The 22,298-nt window shown below is 37.9% G+C and overlaps 2 protein-coding genes across 2 annotated transcripts; both read right to left on the reverse strand.

Moving 5' to 3' along the window:
* Positions 1-13,955: 13,955 nt before the first annotated feature.
* On the reverse strand, positions 13,956-16,360 carry LOC134657079 (uncharacterized). Its single transcript, XM_063512630.1, has 5 exons — positions 16,086-16,360; positions 15,946-15,967; positions 15,532-15,691; positions 14,562-14,638; positions 13,956-14,136 (listed from the first exon to the last, which is right to left on the reverse strand). The coding sequence occupies exons 1-5, from the start codon at positions 16,358-16,360 to the stop codon at positions 13,999-14,001; spliced, it is 672 nt and encodes a 223-aa protein (XP_063368700.1). The 3' UTR covers positions 13,956-13,998.
* Positions 16,361-18,678: 2,318 nt separating this feature from the next.
* LOC134657080 (uncharacterized) lies at positions 18,679-21,128 on the reverse strand. Its single transcript, XM_063512631.1, has 3 exons — positions 20,586-21,128; positions 19,786-19,954; positions 18,679-18,982 (listed from the first exon to the last, which is right to left on the reverse strand). Exons 1-3 carry the CDS (start codon positions 21,126-21,128, stop codon positions 18,690-18,692), a joined length of 1,005 nt encoding a protein of 334 aa, XP_063368701.1. The 3' UTR covers positions 18,679-18,689.
* Positions 21,129-22,298: the final 1,170 nt, after the last annotated feature.

Here is a 22,298-nt window from a genome sequence, read left to right on the forward strand (position 1 = left end):
ATGTGCTTATTAGTAAGCTCATTTGTGTGTGAAACGGTAGCGCAGTTATTGGAAACTGTTTGCCCGCGGCTTCGCCCGTTTTAATTTGTATGGTGTTCTCATTTTCGTCATTTACTAACTAACGTTTCTCAGTAAAGACAAATTTTGTGCCGTAAGTTCTCTGGTAAAAGTAGAATTTAATTTAAAAATAAACAGTGCCTAAATAGAGCTTGATATACCTAAGATAACACCTATTAGGTACTTTCATTGTCTATTCGATGGGGCCGGGTGAACCGTATCCGTTCTAAAATAAATAATATGACTGTATTACTAAACTTGTTCTAAGCCAAATTAAACTTCGTTATCTTATGAAGTTATGACCAGCTTACGACAAACTGACAAAGCTAATTGCAAGAACGTACATTATAAAAGACAAGTTATTTTTTTTATCCATATAAAAGTGATGAATATCTAAACAATATTGAAGCGGCAAATACAGATATATGGGACAAGCGAAACATTGGGGCAAGCGAAACTCTTGTAAGAGGCAAGAGAATCCACATACTGTTTATCTAAAAATATAAAAACAGAAATAATACCTACTAAATTAAATTAACTAAAAATATCTACTATGTGAGAAGTAAAATAAAGCGGTTGAGTAAAGACGAAGAATTTCATTGTCGCTCATCTGAAGACTATCGGTAGGTCACACTGATATTTTATTATATTTCCTGAGCAAAATAAACTATGACTGTTTCTCTTGCCCCACATGACCTAATATAAATTTATTTTTAAACAAATTGCATAATTATTCCTAATTTTCTGTGGCCCGTACCCCTACGTATAATTGGAGTTGTGGGTGTCAAGTCAGCTTTTATTTAGCCAGCCAAAACAGCAGCTTAGCCACTGGTGCCCACCGCCTGTGCTACGATTCCAGTTGTTTGGCCTAAGTTAAAAGTAAAATGGCCATTTATTAAGTATTCCACCTTCGGCATGACCGTCATCTTTATTTAAGCTCGTATTTTCCATATGCGTTGCATTAAATTGTAATTTTTAAGTACATACATTTATTTTACGTTCCCGCTACGCGAGAAGAAAATATCACTTCCTGGCCTAGGCAAGACGTAAAACTTTAGACAAACCACGGGCAGTAATTCGTAAAGCCCCAGATCGCATATTTGTAACACCTGCGATCTGCAGCATTTACGTATTCACCTCAATATGCAATCTTCGCGGTAGACCCTCAGGTGTAGTTATGGGCTGTATAGGTATTTATTTGTAGATTTTTCATGAATTCATACAAATATAGGTTAAGTTAGTTATGTTTTTTTTTGCCGAGTATTTACACTTTATTTACAGTTATATTTATACATATATGCACAACTAAATATTCTACATATATGTATGTACTGGGGATTACTTTTTAATAGTCTAAAACATAATAAATAACACTTAAATTCAGTTAGTTATGTTATTTTATGAAACTAAAATCTAAAATCTAAAATCAAAACGCACAGAGTATTATGATGATCTGATTAGTAAAAATGAAAATAAAAGCAAGTCAATGTGGAACGTTATCAATAAGGAGCTAGCTAGAAAACCCAGTGAGCCTTTGGATTTCACCGAATTGATAAAACAATGTAACGGTCTCCCGGTGACGAGCAAGCAGGAGGTGGCGGACGCGCTGAACGCGGAGTTCGTGGGCGCGGCGGCGGCGTGCGGAGCGCCGCGCGCCGACGTGCACGCCGCGCTGGCTGCGCTCGCCGCTCGCACACCGCCTCTTGACCGCTCGATACGACTTGAATCGTTTACTGCGCATGAAGTAGCCAAAATAATGCAGGTTAAGATAGCGCCTAAGAATAGTCAGGATATATACGAATTATCACCGAGCATTCTTAAATTTGTTAGCCCGATAATTAGCTATCCGCTATCGCACCTCTTTAACATTTGTATTAAAAATGGGACATTCCCAGAATCACTTAAAAAAGTAAAAATATCACCTTTGTATAAGGGGAAAGGACAAAAAAGCGCTAGTAAGTCGTATCGTCCTATCTCTTTGGTACCCGCCCTCAGCAAAGTTATCGAAGTCGGTCTCAACCAGCGTATGTTGTCCTTCTGGCTGTCCCAAAACGCGATGTCGGACCGGCAGTACGCGTACCAAAGAGGTCGGAATTCAACGGACCTGGTCCGCGAGGTTGTGTGGGCGGTGATGAGGGCGCGCGAAGCCGGGCGGCAGGCGGCCGTGCTGTGCTGCGACCTCTCGCGCGCCTTTGACACCGCGGACCACGGTCTCGTCGAGGCCAAGCTTGATCACTACGGCTTCCGTGGACCCGCGCTCAGGATACTAGTGTCTTTCATGAGGAACAGAACTCTAACCGTAGTCGGTGATCGAGGAAGGGTACGGTCTGCAGAACAAAGTAGCGTAATGGGAGTTCCGCAGGGCTCCTGTTTATCTAATACCCTGTTTACAATACTACTCAACGATCTACCGGGGGCTCTCGATGAAGACGAAGTATTTATGTACGCTGACGATGTAACCGTAGTGATCACAGCACCGAACGAACGATTACTTGAAGTGGCTCTTAATGACACCGTCAATCGATTATATATTTGGTTTGCGCAGAACGGCCTAGCACTTAATACGGAAAAGACCTGTTTTCTACGCATCAGTCTAAACGGCCACCAGAGTGCTGACCTTGAGATCCACGCGGGGTGCACAAAAATTGAACAAGTTGTGACCACTAAACTCCTCGGCTTTGTGCTAGACAGCTCGTTGTCTTGGCGGGAACATATCGATAGCGTATGTGCACGTCTGGGTGGAGCATGCTACGCACTGCGACGACTTGCATCGACGGCTAGCAGAGATACAGTCAGATCCTGTTATTTCGCCACCGTCCATTCGATACTGTCGTACGGCGCTGAGCTGTGGGGCCGAGCATCGGATTTCGACCGTGCCTTTCGAATGCAGAAGCGCGCAGTGCGAGGCATCGTAGGTATCCGCAGTGATGAATCAGTCCGCGATCACTTCAAAAACCTACGCATTTTAACCCTACCTAGCCTAGTTATTCTTCAAATCGCGACTTTTACCTACACAAACATAAATAAATTTAAACGAAAAGGCATAGTGACCTCACATAATTTACGAAGCAATGCACACCGAGACCGCCTAGTACCACCGATCCACAAGCTGACTAGGTCCGAACAGTCGGTTTACGTCACAGGCCCTGCGATATACAACCGCCTCCCTGATAGCATAAGAGATGCCCAGTCTCACCAATCCTTTAAAAGAAATTTAGAATCGTGGTTACTCACAAAAAACTTTTACACCTTTAATGAAGTAATGGCACTGCCAATGACTATGTAAAACATGTTTTAATTTACTTATTTTGTTTCTATTTTGAATTGTTGACATTACTATGTTGTTTATATTTAGGTTTAGGTTTAAGATGTTTATTTCTCACAAGATTACAAGAATAATCACTTCCTGAGAAATACATGTTTACACTAACATAATACTAAGGAGAGGATAATTAATCATTTCAATTGAAATACTCTGTAATGTGGAATTTGTATGAATATTGTACAAAATTGTGACTGACGTGTACCTGTATTGTACCAATAAAGATTATCTTATCTTATCTTATCTTATCTTATCTAAAATTTTATTGAATGTAAAATTATTATTATTTTTCGTAGTAGGAGAATCCGCTTAAGCTCGCTACTCGCGCGCATCCATAATGGCGGCTACACGTTGTTGCGTGAAATGTAAATTTGTGCTATTCATTGCGGGCGCTGTTTTTGCGTCGCGCCCTCGAGGGGTGGCCCTTTAGGGCCTTTAGTTTCAAAGGGGCAGTTGGTACCGTCGCACGCACAAGTCGCTATATTTTATGTATGTATTTTATTTATTCAGGAAACGGACGGCTGAATATAAAACCTGAGTAGGTACCAATCAATAAGATTGACAGAAACCAAATATGTGATTATTTATAGATATTAGTAGGTAATCACTTTGAATTGGGCTATGGATGTTTATTTTGATATAAAGTTAAGGGTCTTAGAAGATAAACACGTCTTAGTGGAATATAAATGTTAAGTTTTCACTTACAAAATATGAAATTTTCAAGCAGAAGGTGCTTCTAGAAAGTAGCACTTAGAATTAATTCTTATCAAAAAGCGAGTAGCAGCTCTTTGCCTCACAGATAATCCTTTTAAATAATACATACCAACCATACTGTTTTATTAAAATTGTACGGTAATCACGAATTAGAAAACCAACATTTTTGTCTGCGACTGTACGATACCAAACGATTGCAAGCAGTGCACATCCCAGGCATTCCCGGCGCGCCTAGACAAATTGAGAGGCCGAGGGTCGACTGGAGACGACCGCCTCGGGCCATAAGTTCTCTCGCGATCATTATTGTTGTGTTTTTGGTTTGGCTTTATTAAGTTTTGGCTGTTTCGTTTTGCGTTGGCGGTGACTTTACTTTGCTAATTACTTTATTTTTAGGGTTCCAACAATTAAACGTAAAAATAACTAACATCAGAAAGAACATCAGTTTATTCGTCTATCTGTCTGTCAAGAACCCTTTTTCTTTGAAACACATATATTATGTAGTATCAAGTTGAAATAGATAATCAAATAGGTACTTATATTTCGACACTCTAGGAGTCTAGGTAATCTAGGTTTTGCAGTTAGTTTTGGAGGGTTTTGCAGTTGTGTTAACATAGAAGTACGGAAAAAATATACTAAAGTTTCAGCAGTTGAATAGAATGACGTTGAATGAAATGAGTGAAGGCTATCATTTGGTGCCTAATTTTTGATGAACGTTATATCTATAAGTAACTCTCTTAGGTATACATATAATAGGAGATGAAGATGCGTAACGTACCTATATTTATCTCTAATATATTTTTAATAAAAATAATAGGTACGTCGTGCACATTTTATGTTTGTTACCAATGCTTTAGATGTGTAAGTATTACAATGGTACAAAAGACTTAAAAAACTAGAAACTGCTTAACTTAATTTGATATTTATGTTATTTATTAGGTATGGTATGGAATTCTGCTTACTTTAATTTGCAGCATTTCCCATACAAACGCCACGCGTTGTCTTTCGCTACGCAGCGGTTATTACCGCGTAATCAAAACCGTTTGACGCATCGGTAACCTCACCACCCTACACCGAAAACCAACCCTAAACATATCTCACGTAACGTCCATTTTAGAGTGCATGTGTTTTAAAAATTAGGCGAGAGAGTTGTAAACTGAAGTCGACCTTAATTTGAAACATATAGGGTTCTTTTTAGGGTGCGTTTTTGCTCTAAATTAGGATAGTAGAAATTTGGATGTGACTATAAATTAAGCAATATTAGATTTTATTACAAAGGAATAGGAGATTTTGTATATGCATTTTGCTAATGCGAAAACTATATCAGTTTATAAGCATAAAATAGCTAAATAGGATTGTATATGGGTGTGTAAAATTAATGTATTGGTGGGGCGTGCTGCGCGTGTCTCTAGTTAGTTCCCGTGAACATTGCGATTATTTTGGAACCATACAAAACATTTTATTAGATTTGTTTGACCCTAGTTTGCTTGGACTTGTGCAACTGCAAAATAATTTGACTTATATTGCCATTTTATTTTATGACATCCTACAACAAAATTACTTTTAAATCTACACTAAACAATTTCATAAGAATAAAATACCTAGCTACTTCCAAAGTGCTATAATTGCTATAGCTGGTCAACCAAATCTTGTCAGTAAAAAAAGGCGCGAAATTCAAATTTTCTATGGGAAGCGATCCCTTCGCGCCTACATTTTTCAAATTTGCCGCCTTTTTCTACTGTCAAGATCTGGTTGACCAAGTATATATCATTTACTAGATACAACCGGATAACCTAAATGTAAAAAAAATAAAAATAAAAATGTAACTATGTACTAAATTGTAGGCAATCGGTAAACTAACAAAACACCTAAAATGATTCCCTTTTTTTTCGAAAAAAAAAAATCTATGTAGCCTGTCTAGACATAACACTGGCATCTAGATCGCAATTTTAAACCTAACATTAACAAATAAAGCGATTTCTTATGCACACAGAAAACCCATTTACACTGTAAATGGGTTTTCTGTAAATTTTACAGCCTCTAATCGAATCAAGTGATCGATCTATTCAAGCTCCTTAAACACTTTAAATAGAATTACTCTTTCTTGAGGCGACAAAAACGAATTGGGTCTGCTTTTACATTAATTCCAGGCACGATCTGCATGACGTTGATCATCGACATGACTGCTGTAGTCCGATCAATGTCGCTGACAATCATTTTGCTGGAGCCGATTCAGATTTAACAACGTGTTACGGTTTAGATCTTATTTTGATAAGACCCTGAAGATCGCACTCGCTTATTGGTGCATTCGAAATGAAGTTAAAGTTGTGCTTGAGATGTGCGCCAATCACCAAGACGTTCATCAATGACGTATTAAAACCTATGACTACGACTTCCTAGAATATAAAATTATGTATAAGATATAATAAAAAAAACAACTGCAAAATATAACAAATAATTTTCCTTATAGAGGCCAAGTCCAAACCCACTGGACATATTTAGATTATTTTTCGTCCTCTTTAGTAATATATGGTCAAACAAACTTCTTTTTTGAAACACCTGTAATCCGTCTTTGTAGTTTGTCTTACCCCAAGCCTAAGGGCCCGATTCGGATTTTGAATTAGACATTTATTAGATGTCTATTAGACATCACCAATATAACACAACGATATTTTTAAAATTTAGCCTGTCAAATTTGACATTTCCGTGATTCTGGAGATAGGTACTCTTGAATGATTTCCATAAGCTATTATTACGATATTTTAACGTAAAAGTTGACATTTGTTGCCCGAATTGAGCTGCAAAAGAGAACTAGTTGAAATCTAAACTACAACGTATCTAGTACCTACATATCGTATCGTTCTCTAGTCTAGAACGGGTCTTGTTTTCCGAATACCGCGGTAATTCTTCTATATTTAGTTAGGTACTTAGGTATAATGTGGTATAAACGCCAAACGTTACATGTCTAGCGTGTACCGACCACTCGTAACCTTCACGATGTTCAAAACAAGATTAATCTTCATTTCACCAAGGGTCTACAGTCGGTAAGTAACTCGAGAAAGCAATCCGTTACTGTCTACCGCGGCCGCCAGCAATCCATCCTCAGCTCCTACAAAATAATTACATACACTAAAACTACAAAAAACCTTCCCAAATTAGTTCCCGATGACAGTCAAAAAATATGTGTATATTTTTTCGGTGTATATGTTATAAAAAAGGCGGCCGTAGCGCCGGGGACAACGCGCGGCTCTTTTTGACACGGCGGGGAGCCTCTGGACCTCGGGGTACTAAATTTCCGAGTGGCATATTTATTCTTCGAACGGACCCTGAGATTATTTTCTACTAGATTTTTATGATAATCGCGGTTAGTAACGAATAACGCAGTATTAATGTGATGTGGTTGACAAGTTTTTTCGTGTCATTAGGCGATGTTAACACGTTTCTGACGCGTTTTTAGTTGGAGATTAAAATCTTTTAGTTTTAGGCAGTATCTTTTAATCCGAAACGGTTTTTTGATTGATATTGTAAAACTTTGAATATTTTAATTATTTAAAGGAACTAATTGATACTCATAGTTAAATTACTAAATTTTAACTTATTAACTTACTGAAATAAAAAATTAGGAGGAAGTTTTAAAATTATAAATATTGCTAAAACAAACGCAAATTTTCATACAAGGAAACTCGTTATAAATACTAAGAGACTTACTTTACCTTTCTAAAACCTTACTTTATTTTGTTTAGTACCTCATACCTATCTATGTGAGAACTCCGGCCATCATACGTAGTTTTTTTTTATTATTATTTGGCATTAGTTACATTTATAGTGTGTCAAAGGTCTGTTTGATTTCAAACATAGACAGAGAGAATCATACTATCTTTGTCTAACACTAGTACTAGCACCCAAAAGAAAAGCATGAGTATAGTTTTTTTGTTCCTAAATATTTACTGACAAGATTTGGTTGACTCAGTATAGATCGGAACTGAGTGCAGATGAATCGCCTGTTGGTAACCAATTACCGCGGCCCACAGATCCTGCAACAGCAGAGGGATTGCAAGTACGTAGCCGGCCTTTAATATGGACGTACGTTCTTATCTTGCAGGTTTTAAGGTAGTATCGGTCCGGAAATACCGAGGGTGACAATTCATTAATGGAAATCGACTGCCATAATGTACTCAATTTCGCTGTTACGTACCTATTTAATATCATATAAAATATGTACTTAATATTTATCCCATCTTCAAAATTAACTAATTACGTTCTATCGTTATTTATGTTAAAGTTGCAATTTTGTTTTGATCGTAAATACAGTCTTGACTTTCATGTAAGCAGGGCCCGTAAAATTATAACAAAATTGATTATATATTGCTAACTGGGCAGTAAACTACGTTTATTTACTCGCCTGTAATTAACAGTTCATTAAAGGTAAGTACGTACCACACTGTATGTACGTACAGTCGGCAGCAGAACTGGATAAGCGGGTGACGTCATAATGATCAGTAGATTGTCTTACTCCATTAACAATAGAGTTGTACAGTCAGCATCAATAATAGCAGATGTAACAACGCACCAAAATTATCTGCCATACTGGAATACTTTTCCAAAAATAGATATCTCTACATTACGCGTCTAAAATTATTTGTCAAAATCTAATTGATGTGCATATAGAGACATAAATATCTCTTTTTGTTAAATAATGGTAGTAACTTGTTAAATAATGGTAGTAACTTTTGACGCGTAGTCTGATCATGGGTGTATTTTTTTTAGGGGAACACCTCACCCGCTTTAGCCATTTCTGCTATTGATTGTACCTCCCCACAAAATGTGCAATTTTAAATTCAAAACGGCCTGCTAGCCTAAATAGTACTCAAATATATACGTCCTTCTTTGGATTCGAACCCGTTAGCTACATATGCTTGTCGAGCATGCTTGATCGTCTGCGTACTAATTAAAATACCTAATAGGTACCTAACCTTTCCTACCAGTTTTAAATTAGCTCTCAGTTCTAGTCTATTTTTTTCTCCGACGAAAAACATATACTTATATAGGTGCCTTATAATCTTAAAATGTGACGTCCCACGGATAAAGGTACCTTATGGCCGTTGGCGCTTACGCTATTATTAACGCCGCTCCGCCGCCGCGCGCTATTATTATTGCGGCGCTATGCGACGTAAGCGCCAAGTGTTGGTGTTGGTACATAATTCTATTAGTCATAAGACAAATGGCCGCGTGGGGTCAAGCGACGTAGCGCCAGCATTAATCTTGTGGACGGACGGACGGACGGACGGACACACGGTAATTATTGATGCTTCGGACAAACTGATAACAAATTGGTTTATACTAAATTAGGTATATTTAGGATACATTTTGGTCGAAATAAAATTCTGAAAAACCTGAAAACTAGAGTCGGATGAAGCCCTGCATGGCATTTCCAATGACAAAGTGTAATGAAGGGTCAATTTTCAAATAGGCAGTCCATATGACTTAAAGACTAGATGTATATACATATTTTCATTCAGTGTATTATAAACTTTAAAAAATATATACATCTGTACCTTAAATATTATTTGTTTCTGACAAAATCGCATTTGAAGGTCCAAAAACGGCGAAATTTGCAGTTTTTCGCGTGTCCCAGTGGCGGCATAGCCCAATAAAAAAAAATCATATCTTTGGATGTAGGCAACGTATTGTTAACAGCTTTATATTTTTATAAAGAGCATTTTCTAGAGAATTCATTGAATTATTTCGATAATTTAATGCGTTATTTAATAAAACAAGGAAAGCCTTTTTATCGTTGTCCCGCGCGGCACTTGTTTTGTTATGACTTAAAGATACCCCCAAAATCTTCTTTGTCTATTGAATAACGATTAGATTAACTTTACAACGCAATAGTGCGGTTAGTTGGGCGTCTATCACCATTAAGTATGCAAGCGGAATCAGTTTTATTTATGTTAAAACAGGTAATAATCTCTTTCGATATATTTTGGTACGACTACAATGACATTTGTATGGACGCTTCATATGTTGGTACACAGTCGAAATAAAAATGTGTATTTCATAATAATAGTTGCAAATATAGTGTTAAAATATATAGCAAAATAAATAAGTGAGTCGGTTATATGGTGTAAGAAATTTCGCCAAAATATATTATTGACGACATTTGTATGGCGACATTTGTACGGCTATTTTGACCGTACAGATGTCGATTGTGGCATACAAATGGCGACATAGTGCCATACAGATGTCAAAAAGGCGTCATACAAATGTCGTCAGGGACTTACAAATGCCACAAAATTAATAAATAGTGACATTAACATTTTGATACTGCCATACAATGACGAAAAAAAGCCATATATATGTCAAAAGCGCCTTAAATATTGCTAAATAGTGCCATACAAATGTCGATTTTTAGACGTCCATATCTAGCTAACTATAAAAAGTAGAGTGGTGCCTCGTACAGTATATTTTTTGTCGTAAAGAATCCTTCCTAAATCGATGATTATAAATCTAAATTTCCAAAAATAAAAAATTGCCACACAAATGTCGAAAAAACACCCTCTTCAAAAATTGACCCGAAAATATGACGTTTATAATAATGGCATTTCTCACTTTGTTATGCTCAAGTCTGGGAAAAATTACCTTAGGACGGACTCTATGCGGTTCTAATGTTTCGTTTCTTATTGGACAAAAAACTAGTAGTATTTATTTAGCTTACTATTTTTCTGAAACCTCTACATTTGCACGACTTTTCAATGAAAAAATATTTTAAATGGGTATTTTGATTAAGTTAGGTTACATTAGGATTTGTGTTAGAGCATAATTAAAATACCTACTTAGGGTATTTAACACTTAAGAGTTACTTAAAGGTTAGCTGGAAGAGATCCCTTAACGGGATAAGTCCGCATTTGTACACATTTACTGTATTCTCTCTGTGTTATGTACCTACTTTGTGCAATAAAGTGTTTACTACTACTACTACTACTTACACACAATGAACAATTGAACAAAGGATTAAGCTATTACTCGTAAAAGTATGACTCCAAACATATAAAAATAAAATTTCGATTTTACGATCTGACCCGAACATTTTTGGTTTATTTTGTACTTGATTGACTTTGTCACCATAATGATCGATTCTGTTACAATAGGGTGCCCAACTGCCCACAAAATTACCACAAGACATGGTCAAAAACAAAATAATGGGATGCTTCACTTAATAGCCACAACTCCGTGAACCAGCTCTGCGGTTGAGCAAAGGTTGCCATGAGAAAAAAATATCCCATAAATTTAGTAATTTATATCCCACTGGACGGGTTATCCCAACACATGAGGAATGTATCCAAAAGATTTTATTTTCTTTATACACTTTGCTCTAAATTGGACCTTGGGCCAACAAAATTAGATCCGTTCTTAGAGTCAAAGCGATATGGACATAGGTACTTTTTAAAGGTCATTTCTGACCGTGTAGTGTACACGGACGCGAGGCCTTTATGTAGACCGCTTCCTACCTATTAAAAGAGTCTAGATAATAAACGTCGCGGTAAACTAAACTGAATGTCTTTTAAAAGCCTAGTTCTCGGCCGGTTTATGATTCGTAAGCACGTAGACGGTAAGGCGGTTTGGAACAAACGCTCTTGGAATATATAGAACCCGGGCGACTATGTTTTAGTGTTGGACCGAAAATGCGCGGTTCGTTTCGGTTTCGACAGGTTTCGTCATAAAAAATCATGTTTCGATCGAAAGTTCAGTTTCGGTCAAATAAACTACCAAACCTTTTAGCAACGCCAAAACTGTATAATCGGTAGCATCCGACCGAAGTTTCGGTTTTGATTTTGATGGGTTTCGACATAAAATTTAAAATTAAAGACAATTCGGTCTCTTTGTTTCATCATATGGATTCTAGAAATAAGCATTCTTCAATTAACTTTCACCGGGTCTTTCTCCATTATCTATACCTAATTTTTGATACCCCTAATGTTCAAAGTTTTCCGTTTATATACAAATGAAGTAAATACTTAAACAATTGGATAATGAAGCCCCGGAGTTGAACAATAGCTTTAAATATTCATACCGCTAATAGGGGACTATTTGAGTCTATTACCCTCGACACGTCCCTGTTGAGGAAAACTCCTCATTTTCATATTGTACTGACATTTTCCAGTTTAAAAAAGCGTTGCTAGCCTAGCATAGCAGCAGCGATAAGAAGTGCAACTTTCAATCCGGAGGTCGCGGGTTCAAACCCCGCGGATCGTGCAAATGAGTCTTTGAAACTTATGTACCATCTCCCACACTGTTAACTGTCCATTACAAAAGGCATAAAGGTCTACCGATGGACAGTTAAAAGTGTTGCTGTTTGTTTGTACGAAATATCGATTGATAAGTATATGATATTTGCCAGTCGTTTTTCAGTGAAGGAAAACATTGTGTGCAACCGGACTACTCGTAATTCCAATAAGTTTCCCAAGCAGTTTGGCTAATAATGATGATCTCTTGTCGAAACTTATACATATTACGAAATATCAGTTCAAATATACCAGTCGTTTTACCTAAAAGGAAAATGTCGTAGAAAACCGTACTAATCCCTACAAGACCTAGATTTACCTGTGTGAGCTTTGCTTAGTTTGGGGCTAGTTTGACCTGTGTAAGCTGTCTCCTTGGCCTATTTTATAAAGCTACAAGTTACAATTTACAAGCGGAAGTCTCGTTCTAACACATAGGGTTAGAAAGAGACTTCCGCTTGTAAATTGTAACTTGTAGCTTTATAAAATAGGCCACTGATATTTATTTATTTATTTTATTAGATATTACATTGAACAATAGGCTTTATTTTGTTATGACTTTTATTTTTCACCAAACCGTGTCAGATGTGAAGTGTTCATTTTGCGGACCCCAGTAGGCCATTTCGTCCTGTTCGGGTATAGGCATCCAGTGGTGACCTGCTCAAAAAAGTCGTATGTTAATAATTTAACACACAAAGAGTAAAAAAGGTAGTTAAGCAGCCTTGACGCTCAATGGTTTTTCCTAATGATTCTAGAAAAAAAGATGGTCAAAATATATATTCCCCTGGGGTAAATACATCTTGAAAGTTGGAGCGTCCAGGGTAAAATGATAAGAGTAAATTTTTAGTTGTTGAAGCTCTTTTTGGCGAGGCAACTCTAAAAGAGTTAAGGATGACTCACGCTAGACCCGACATGTAATTTTCTATGACGGCTGATCGGGATAGTAGTAGTAGTAGTAAACACTTTATTGCACAAAACACATACATAACACAGAGATCATCCAGTAAATGTGTACAAAGGCGAACTTATCCCGTTAAGGGATCTCTTCCAGCTAACCTTTAAGTAACTAACATTATGAAATGGTAGTCAAACTAAGATAAATTGTACATGACGGCGAGACTTAAAAGAAGTAGCTAACCCTAGAAACATAACGCATATACATGTATAAATACCTATACAAAACAATTATATATCCATAAAAATATTAATACATACATATAAATTAATAAATATATATAAATAAATACCTACCAATTAATCGTGGATCGTGGTGCTTTCCATAGAAAACGTAGCGCTGGAAGCTCCGGCCCGGCCCCGGCCCGGTCTAGCGAGAGTCATCCTGAGAGTCATCATTCTTTACTTCAAAGCAAGATGATCATACTCGTACCTTGGTAGAGGTAGGACTTGCCATCGCCGCTCCGGTAGTTCGGGCGTCCAGTTGCATCACACAGCTCATTCTGACGAGGCAACTCGTTTACTACGAGGCAAATACATTACTTCAAGGCAAGACGATCGTACCTTGGTAGAGATAGGATTTGCAACCGCGGCTCCGGTAGTTCGGGCGTCCAGTTGCATCACACAGCTCATTCTGACGAGGCAACTCGTTTACTACGAGGCAAATACATTACTTCATGGCAAGACGATCGTACCTTGGTAGAGATAGGATTTGCCACCGCGGCTCCGGTAGTTGAGGCGTCCTGCTGCGTCCTGGAGCTCATTCTTACGAGGCAATTCTTTTAGTCGCGCCATGGCAAATACTGTTTCTTTCTGAAAATTAACGATTTATAATGTTATAATAAATGAAAATGACAACACACAGCATTAAGGGTGACTCACGCTAGAACTATGAACCCGGGTCGGAACACATCTTTTTCTATGATAAATGATGCTTAGTATAGAAAACTCAAATTTCGGGCAACCCGGCCCGGGCCGTCATCCTTTATCCTTTAAGCGAGCAATTCTTGTTTATTTATTTATATGTAGGTATATTTATTTATATATATATTTCAGGGATCTCGGAAACGGCTCTAACGATTTCGATGAATTTGCTATATGGGGGTTTTCGGGGGCGATAAATTGGTCTAGCTAGGTCTTATCACTGGGTAAACGCGCATTTCTGAGTTTTTATATGTTTTCCGAGCAATGCTCGGTCTCCCAGATATTAGGTACCTATATGTCTTATTAGTACCAACCTTGCAAATCATCATACCAACGATCTTATTATCTCCTGTCTGTTTCATTCGAACCTCCAACGGTGTTAGTTGTCGTCCTACCTGATTCACATCTAGAACATCAGAATCTTCAGTTATTCTTCCAATCATGTAAATACGTTTTGTAAATAATTGACATGTAATATTAATTGATTGACATGTAATAATAATTTAATTCGTTTGTGGTGACCGTTCCGTCTGAACATCTAGCGACCTTCACCAAGGAGGAGTTTTGGCCGAAGAGTGTCAAGTTTCGGCGGTTCCGCGGCCGGTTCCCTGACACTGCGGGGTTGCGTAATGCATCGCAATCATAATGTGTTTTTTAGTGTTTAGTTATATTTTTATAATATGTATGCTAGTTTTAAGGTATTTATGTATGGGCCACTAGTTGCCTGAAATAAACGATTTCATTTCATTCATTCATTCATTAATTAATATTATACAATAAATGATTATGATTATGATTACCTACCTATAATAATTGTCATTCTACCTAAAATTATTATATGAATTAGAATTATATATCTGTGAGATACTTATTTCATGATATACTCGTAGCTTTCCTAATTAGTGAAGCAACTCCCACTCGTATCATGACGTGTTTATCCGTCCGACCTATAGTGAACTCAAAATGAACTCTAAAACTCTGAACCAACTTTACGTTAGCTCTACTAGAAGTGATAATTCTACACTCAATTTCAGCATGACTTCGACGTCCTTGAACGTTCGACTAAGTATTATATTGATTTATTGTACCTCTTGACGTTATACATCATATACTGTCTTTTGTCACCTAGCTCTACTAGCCGTGATAGTCTCAGCATAACAGCCGATCAGTATATAATGGTCTAATCACCCGAAGCCAACTTCAAGTTATACATCAAGCTCTGTGACAAATCAGTCCCCACTTTCAGCATGACGTGAATAACCGTCCAACAGGTATAATACTCACCCAGAGCCGACTTCACGTTATACATCAAGTACTGTCCTCTGTCTCCTAGTTCCACTAGTAGTGATAGGTCCTCCCCTATTCTAAGCATGACGTGTTTAGCCGTCCAGTTGACGGGAATGGTCACACGGTTGTCCAGGTTTTTGTGGAGGTAGGTATAATTCTGCAAAAAAAAGTTATACTTTGCTAGTTTTGTTTTGTTTTAGTACCATGTTCCTAAACAAGTGACAATGACAAATGAAACTCTATTGCCAAGTCTACGCTATCATCTGTAGGTATATTTATCAGCAGGTTGTTGTATCTCATGGACAATAATAGGTAGAATACAATTAAAAAAAAAACAATGTTTTAATTTTAATACCGTTGCATATACATGCATAGCGCTACCGCCCTCAGACACCCGAGCCCTAAACACACCTTTTTATTATTGAATGTATAGCTGATGGTTAAGCAGATCTTGTCAGTAGAAAAAGGCGGCAAATTTAAAAAATGTAGGCGCGAAAGGAATATCGTCCCATAGAAAATTTGACTTTTTTTACGGACAAGATCTGCTTGACCAGCTATAGCTTCTCAAGAAAAAGTAAAGGTTTTCACTCACTTTCTTCGTGGGCAAATCAAATCGGAAATGGAAGGAGTCCGGCTGCGGGGCCCAGTAATAGAACACGAACCAGGACTCGTTGGTCATCGAGTAGGGGTTGAAACGCGCGTACCGCCCAAACTCCTCGCACGTCGTGCGCTCGCGGTGGTGCCAGTGTGGACCTAGCTTTACTTTCTTGGCTATCACTGGCGTTATCAGTATCAGGAGGAGTATTTTGAATGTTTGTGAGACCATTTTGGTGTTACAAATTTTAAAAAAGATTTGCAGTAAATTTTTGTTCAACTTTTTGGCTTTCGATACGTGTTTAAATAATTCTGATTTTTCTTAAAGTTGCAATAATCGTTTTTCTCTTAAGTTACCACAGTTGCTTCGACTTTGTATGAAATAGGCTGTTATTAAAGTAGGTAATATGTAAGTAAAGCACGTTTAGGATTAGAGAACGTATAGGATTCACCGTGCCGTATAATCTGCACTGACTGACGAGATGAATCGAACCACTTTTATAATCAATGGAAGGATGTTGTAGCATTCTTTGACCGCTGTTAATCTTCCAATGTGTCGGCAACTGCTTTACCTAAATATGCATAACAGAAAATTCCAGGGTACAGTTGTTACGAGTAAAAACTTAGGCGTATTTTCCCTATAAAAATTATATCGTTTCCATTTCATTTCGTAATGGCTGCTTTTCGGGTTTTATTTCCTGTGAAGGTGATCAGGTGATGCTGTCATAGGAAACTGAGCTGAAGTGTTAGATGGCACAGCCCGGACCCGGACCGTTCTAGCGTACAGGATGACTCAAGCTAGACCGGGCCGGGGCCGGGCCGGAGCTTCCGGCGCTTCGTTTTCTATGGAAAGCACCACGTGATCACCGACCAGCCGTCATAGAAACTGACATGTCGGACGCCTCGGCGTAAGTGATCCTTAAGTCATACTTTATACAGCGCGCCTAAAGGTAGAGTGTTACCGAAGGCTTTGAATCGGTATGTAGGTATACGGTATACTTACTAAGCTTTCAACTCCAGTGTGACACTTGCTCATTTCCAACGCTTCATAACCTTAATAATTATCTGTAAGTACATTAATTCTTAAAGAATCTACGTACTCGTAGCTTTTTAAAAAATTCCGAGAGGGTACCTATTTAAGGGATTAAATAAGTTAATAAGTATTATAAGAAGATTCATATAATTTATTAGACTATGAACCAGGTGACATTAGGTTTCGTCTAAAATGTATGTAATACCTGTGTAAATATTGTAAATATATATTAAATACTATAATTTATTTGTATAAGTCTGAAAATTCATTAATTCAATTCATTTATTTTCTTTTATTTTGTTAAACATAGGTTACCTACACTAAAAATGGTTTATACGAGTATATAAATATACGTACATGTATACCTATTTCGGACAATCTCTAAAGAACAACTGTCTTAAAAGACATAACAATGTGTTTTTTAGCCCATTTTTTTTTTTCAATAATGTAGTTTATGATTAAGAACGCTATCCATTTTTTCTCGCTCTTGAACAATTTCGCCTTTCTCCCATCGTTTTTTAGGGTTCCGTACCCAAAGGGTAAAAAACGGGACCCTATTACTATAAGACTTCGCTGTCCGTCCGCCCGTCTGTCACCAGGCTGTATCTCATGAACCGCGATAGCTAGACAGTTGAAATTTTCACAAATAATGTAATCTGTTGCCGCTACAACAACAAACACTAAAAATAAAATAAATATTTAAGGGGGGGCTCCCATACAACAAACACGATTTTTTTTGCTCTATTTTTTGTTGATGGTGCGGAACCCTCCGTGCGCGAGTCCGACTCGCACTTGGCCGGTTTTTTAATACACTGTACTTACGAGAATTTTATAGAATTCATCGCCACCTGGTTCAGCATTCTCAGGTCTGCCTTTTTACTGGCGATGGCCATGAAGGCAACATATCTAAATAAGTCGTCTGTCAAAGGCCTCGCACCCCACACGCCGTGGTCGTCGCTCGACAATACCACGGACAGACCCAGCCCCAAATACCGTAAAACAGGGTGAGTAGGTTTCGCGGGGAGAAGTGGGTTATGAATGGGGAGAGAAGGTTTGAGAGGGGGTGAGAAGGGATTTTAAGGCTACTGCTACAAAAATAATGTATTCCAATTTAAAATGGAGCTATAGTAATACGCATAATAAAAAAAATCGATCCAACAATCTTCCAAAATCACCTTTGTATGAAAGCTCTCACCCCAAATACGAGGCACTACGGGGTGAGGTGGGTTTTCCTCTTTATCGTCAAAGTTATGAAATGGAACTACCCAAAATAAAATAAAAACTAAAATACAAACGCCCGGAACACTTATTATATACACCATTCATTTTTCATATGTAAAAACAAAATGTTATCGAGGTTTGAATTTAAGTTTTGACCCTACTCACCCCATTTTACGGTACAACGCCAGTGGTTTGTTCCGCAAGTCCGACCGATAACACAGAGTTTGATATCACATTCACTTCTATAGCTGAGCAATGCGTATCCATGTCATATTTATTGTTTTTTTGCACCTATAGAACTTTTCATCTAAGGTGTATAGAAAGACTTCACAACAGCAGAATGCCGATCCAGATTAATTTTTTCGTCAAAGTCTTCAAACCTATCATCTTTCGGTGACCCCACTTGACCCTGCTTGGTCACCGGAGCCCCGATGCCATGGAAGCCAAGCTTGGCAGCCTCGGCGGCGCTCTCCTGAGGGTCCGGCTCTTCTCCCACCACAGCCAGCATCATGGCTAAGTGCTCCTCGCAGAACATCATGGCAAGGTATTGGTCCACCATCTTCATTCTGATTGTGGCGTGTGGGTACCATGTCGTTGAATCTGAAATTAATAAGTTTTTTGGCTGAATTATCAATAACTAATCTATAGATGGTCAAGCAAATCTTGTCAGTAAAAAAAGGCATGAAATTCAAATTTCGCCTTTTTCTACTGACAAGATCTGCTTGACCCAGTATATTAATCCAGGATTCATTGATTAAACAACTAGACTAGACGAAAAGCTGTACAAAAAAGTGTAAGCAACACATTGTACATCATATAGGTACTATCGAGTAACTTGATTCCTGACCCACTGTGAAACCTTTTCTCTTAAAAAGTATTTTTTATGACACTGAAAACTTTCTAGGGTGGGTCACAAACCGATTCGTTCGACTGTACACCTATAAGCGCAAATATTCAGTACAAGTCCCATATATGTGACGTCCCACGGATAAAGGTACCTTATGGCCCTTGGCGCTTACGCTATTATTAACGCCGCTTCGCCGCCGCGCGCTATTATTATTGCGGCGCTATGCGACGTAAGCGCCAAGTGCCATAAGGTACCTTTTGCCGTGGAACGTCACATATGTACATATGTACATACCATCTACGGTACGCGATTGTTAGGAATGTCCAATTTAGCTAGAACCCTAAATATATGGCATAACAATCACGGAGCGCTGTACCTAAAGGAATACTTAATTGACTTAATTTTATTCCTATACAATAAGGTTTACGTATTTCCAGTAAATGGTATCGACTCCACAGTCGATACCACTGGCTACTTGATGCTATGCAAGGATGCCCGGCCGGAATCAGGCGGGCTTTCGATCGCCTATTGCGTTCATTCAGTAGCAGATGCTTACTTCTGACATCGTCCGGGATGGCAGACTTAGGGATGCCGTAGAACAGTCCTCTCTTGTCCCCAGCCACCAGAAGCATCTCAAGCCAGTTACGCAGAAGCAACATGGGTGCTGTCCAGTCTATTTTCTTTGTCAACTTTGACTCGTACAGATCTTTGTATTCTTGAACAATCTATGAAAAATAAAAAATGATTATTAAGAGCCACTAATTACATATTATAGTAAAGATACCTACCTATATTTAAAAGGTTTTAACGTGACGATGTTAAATCTGTCTTATTTTTCATTAGAGTTCGAAGATCAGACTAGTATCTAATAATAGTCTGAGAATGCGCTTATTATCTAGTACATATATAGCAGGAAATTATCACTATTCTAAATATCTTATACCTTTAAACGAGCAATTCTTGTTTATTTATTTATTTATTTATATAAAAAAAAAAATAAAAAAATAAAAAATAAAACGTTTATTCAGAGATCTTTCTTATAACTAATTACATATATTCTTCTGCCAAACCACAGAGAAGTATCTATATATATTTCGGCGATCTCGGAAACGGCTCTAACGATTTCGATGAAATTTGGTACATGGGGGTTTTCGGGGGTGAAAAATCGATCTAGCTTGGTCTTATCTCTGGGAAATCGCTGGTTTTTGAGTTTTTATATGTTTTCCGAGCAAAGCTCGGTCTCCCAGATATTGGTACTTACTTACATACTTACAATTCACAAAATTCCACTAAACGATAGAACAAATAACGATGTTCTACAACTAATTAATGCACTAAAATGAAGGCTTATCTTACCCTCCTCGTAGGATATGAGAATTTAAACTCCTCAGGAATTGGATAAGTCTGCATCGACCACAAGTAGAACGGGACCCAGTCCACCCCCGCCACGTCTCTCGGATGGAATCGCGCTTTCTTAGCAAAATCGTCGCAGCTCGTCCATCTGATGACATCCTCATTCACTCCAGCCTTCATATCGAACAAGCTCAGAGGAACCATGTCTTCAAGATTCTTAGGATCTTCAGGCTGTGTCGTGTTTTGGTTTCTGCTACCTTTCTTAAACAATAGCTCTGTTTTGGCTAACCTGTCCTTGTATATTTGAGGTTTAGCAAGATTTAATCCGTGTATAGTCTCGAAATCGAATAACGCTGGCATGTCAAATGAACCTTTAGATTGTGTTGGTTTTGCAGGCGTTTTATGTTGCTCCCGCATCGTCGCTGCCTGTTGTAGGTAAGCGCGTAAATCCACATCGGATTTCCTTTCGTGAACCAGATACATGGCTACTCCATCGAATGGCTGCTTCTGACCGAGAGAAGGGTCGTAAACACCTGACGCGCCCATATTTAAAAAGTCTATCGGAATCGAGCTGTCATAAATATTAGGGCGCGTGTCCGCATTAATTTCTTTTAGATGTGGTCTAGTCAATCTAGATTGACTGCGGAGTTTTTTAGGTCTAGCTTCGATAATAAAGATTAAATGAAGTAAGAGCAAAAGTCGCATGTTGCCCTGCTTAATCACAAATGAGGAACTACAGTGAATGTTTGTCTTAATACCCAGAAGCGTGAGAATCATGAAGGACTATCACAGTTGTTTAATGTTTAGGTTGAAGTGTAGGCAAATCTTACGCATTGTGTATGCGTATGTATGTATGTTTATTTACTGTTTTTTACCCACACAATCGAAGCCGTTTAGTATAAATAACAGCACAATAATTAAATGTCTCAAAGAACGGAAAGTCGTCGTAGGCTTTTCGGTTAAAACGAGGTCAGGTAATGAATAAAAGTTGGTGAGCATAATTATTATTTTACGATTTATTTGTATAATAAATGTATACCAACATTTTACATGCAGTTCTGTTCTGTTCAGTGCAGCTGCAGAGATAATGACACCTATCTTCAGGTTAAGTGTGACTCACGCTAGACCGGACCGTGTCCGGGCCGATGCATCCGACACGTCATTTTCTATGACGGCTGGTCGGTGATCACGTGATGCTTTCCATAGAAAATGAAGCTTCGGAAGCTCCGGCCCGGGCCCGGCCCGGTCTAGCGTGAGTCGTCCTTTACTGTGCACGTGTAGTACTGTCGGTGCCCTTACATAAGTATCCACTTTTATACAGGATGTCCCTAGCCATTGGACAAAGCCGAAATGTACATATTCATTAGGGTATTTAGAACCAGTAAGTATACAAAGTATCATAACAACCGGTGTAGCGGTTACGAAGAAATTAACAAATTACGATTTTTTTACTTTGGAGCAGCCTGTATGTGTTAGTAGCTATAAATAGTATGAAACCTTCTTCGACCTTTTTGATTATCTTTTTTTTATGTCACTAATAAGATTCTGACATTTGACAAATGTCATCATTACCGCACATTTTCGAAATAATTGTTAAAAGCACTGCCAATTATTAATACAGTATGTTTTTTGTTGTCGATTATTGGAAATAACTTTTGTTTGAAAATTTTTTTATTTTATTTTTTGTTTTAATTAAAAAAACATTAATGAAATCAA

This window comes from Cydia amplana, chromosome 19 (genome assembly GCF_948474715.1).
Source record: "Cydia amplana chromosome 19, ilCydAmpl1.1, whole genome shotgun sequence".
In the NCBI taxonomy this organism is placed as follows: domain Eukaryota; kingdom Metazoa; phylum Arthropoda; class Insecta; order Lepidoptera; family Tortricidae; genus Cydia; species Cydia amplana.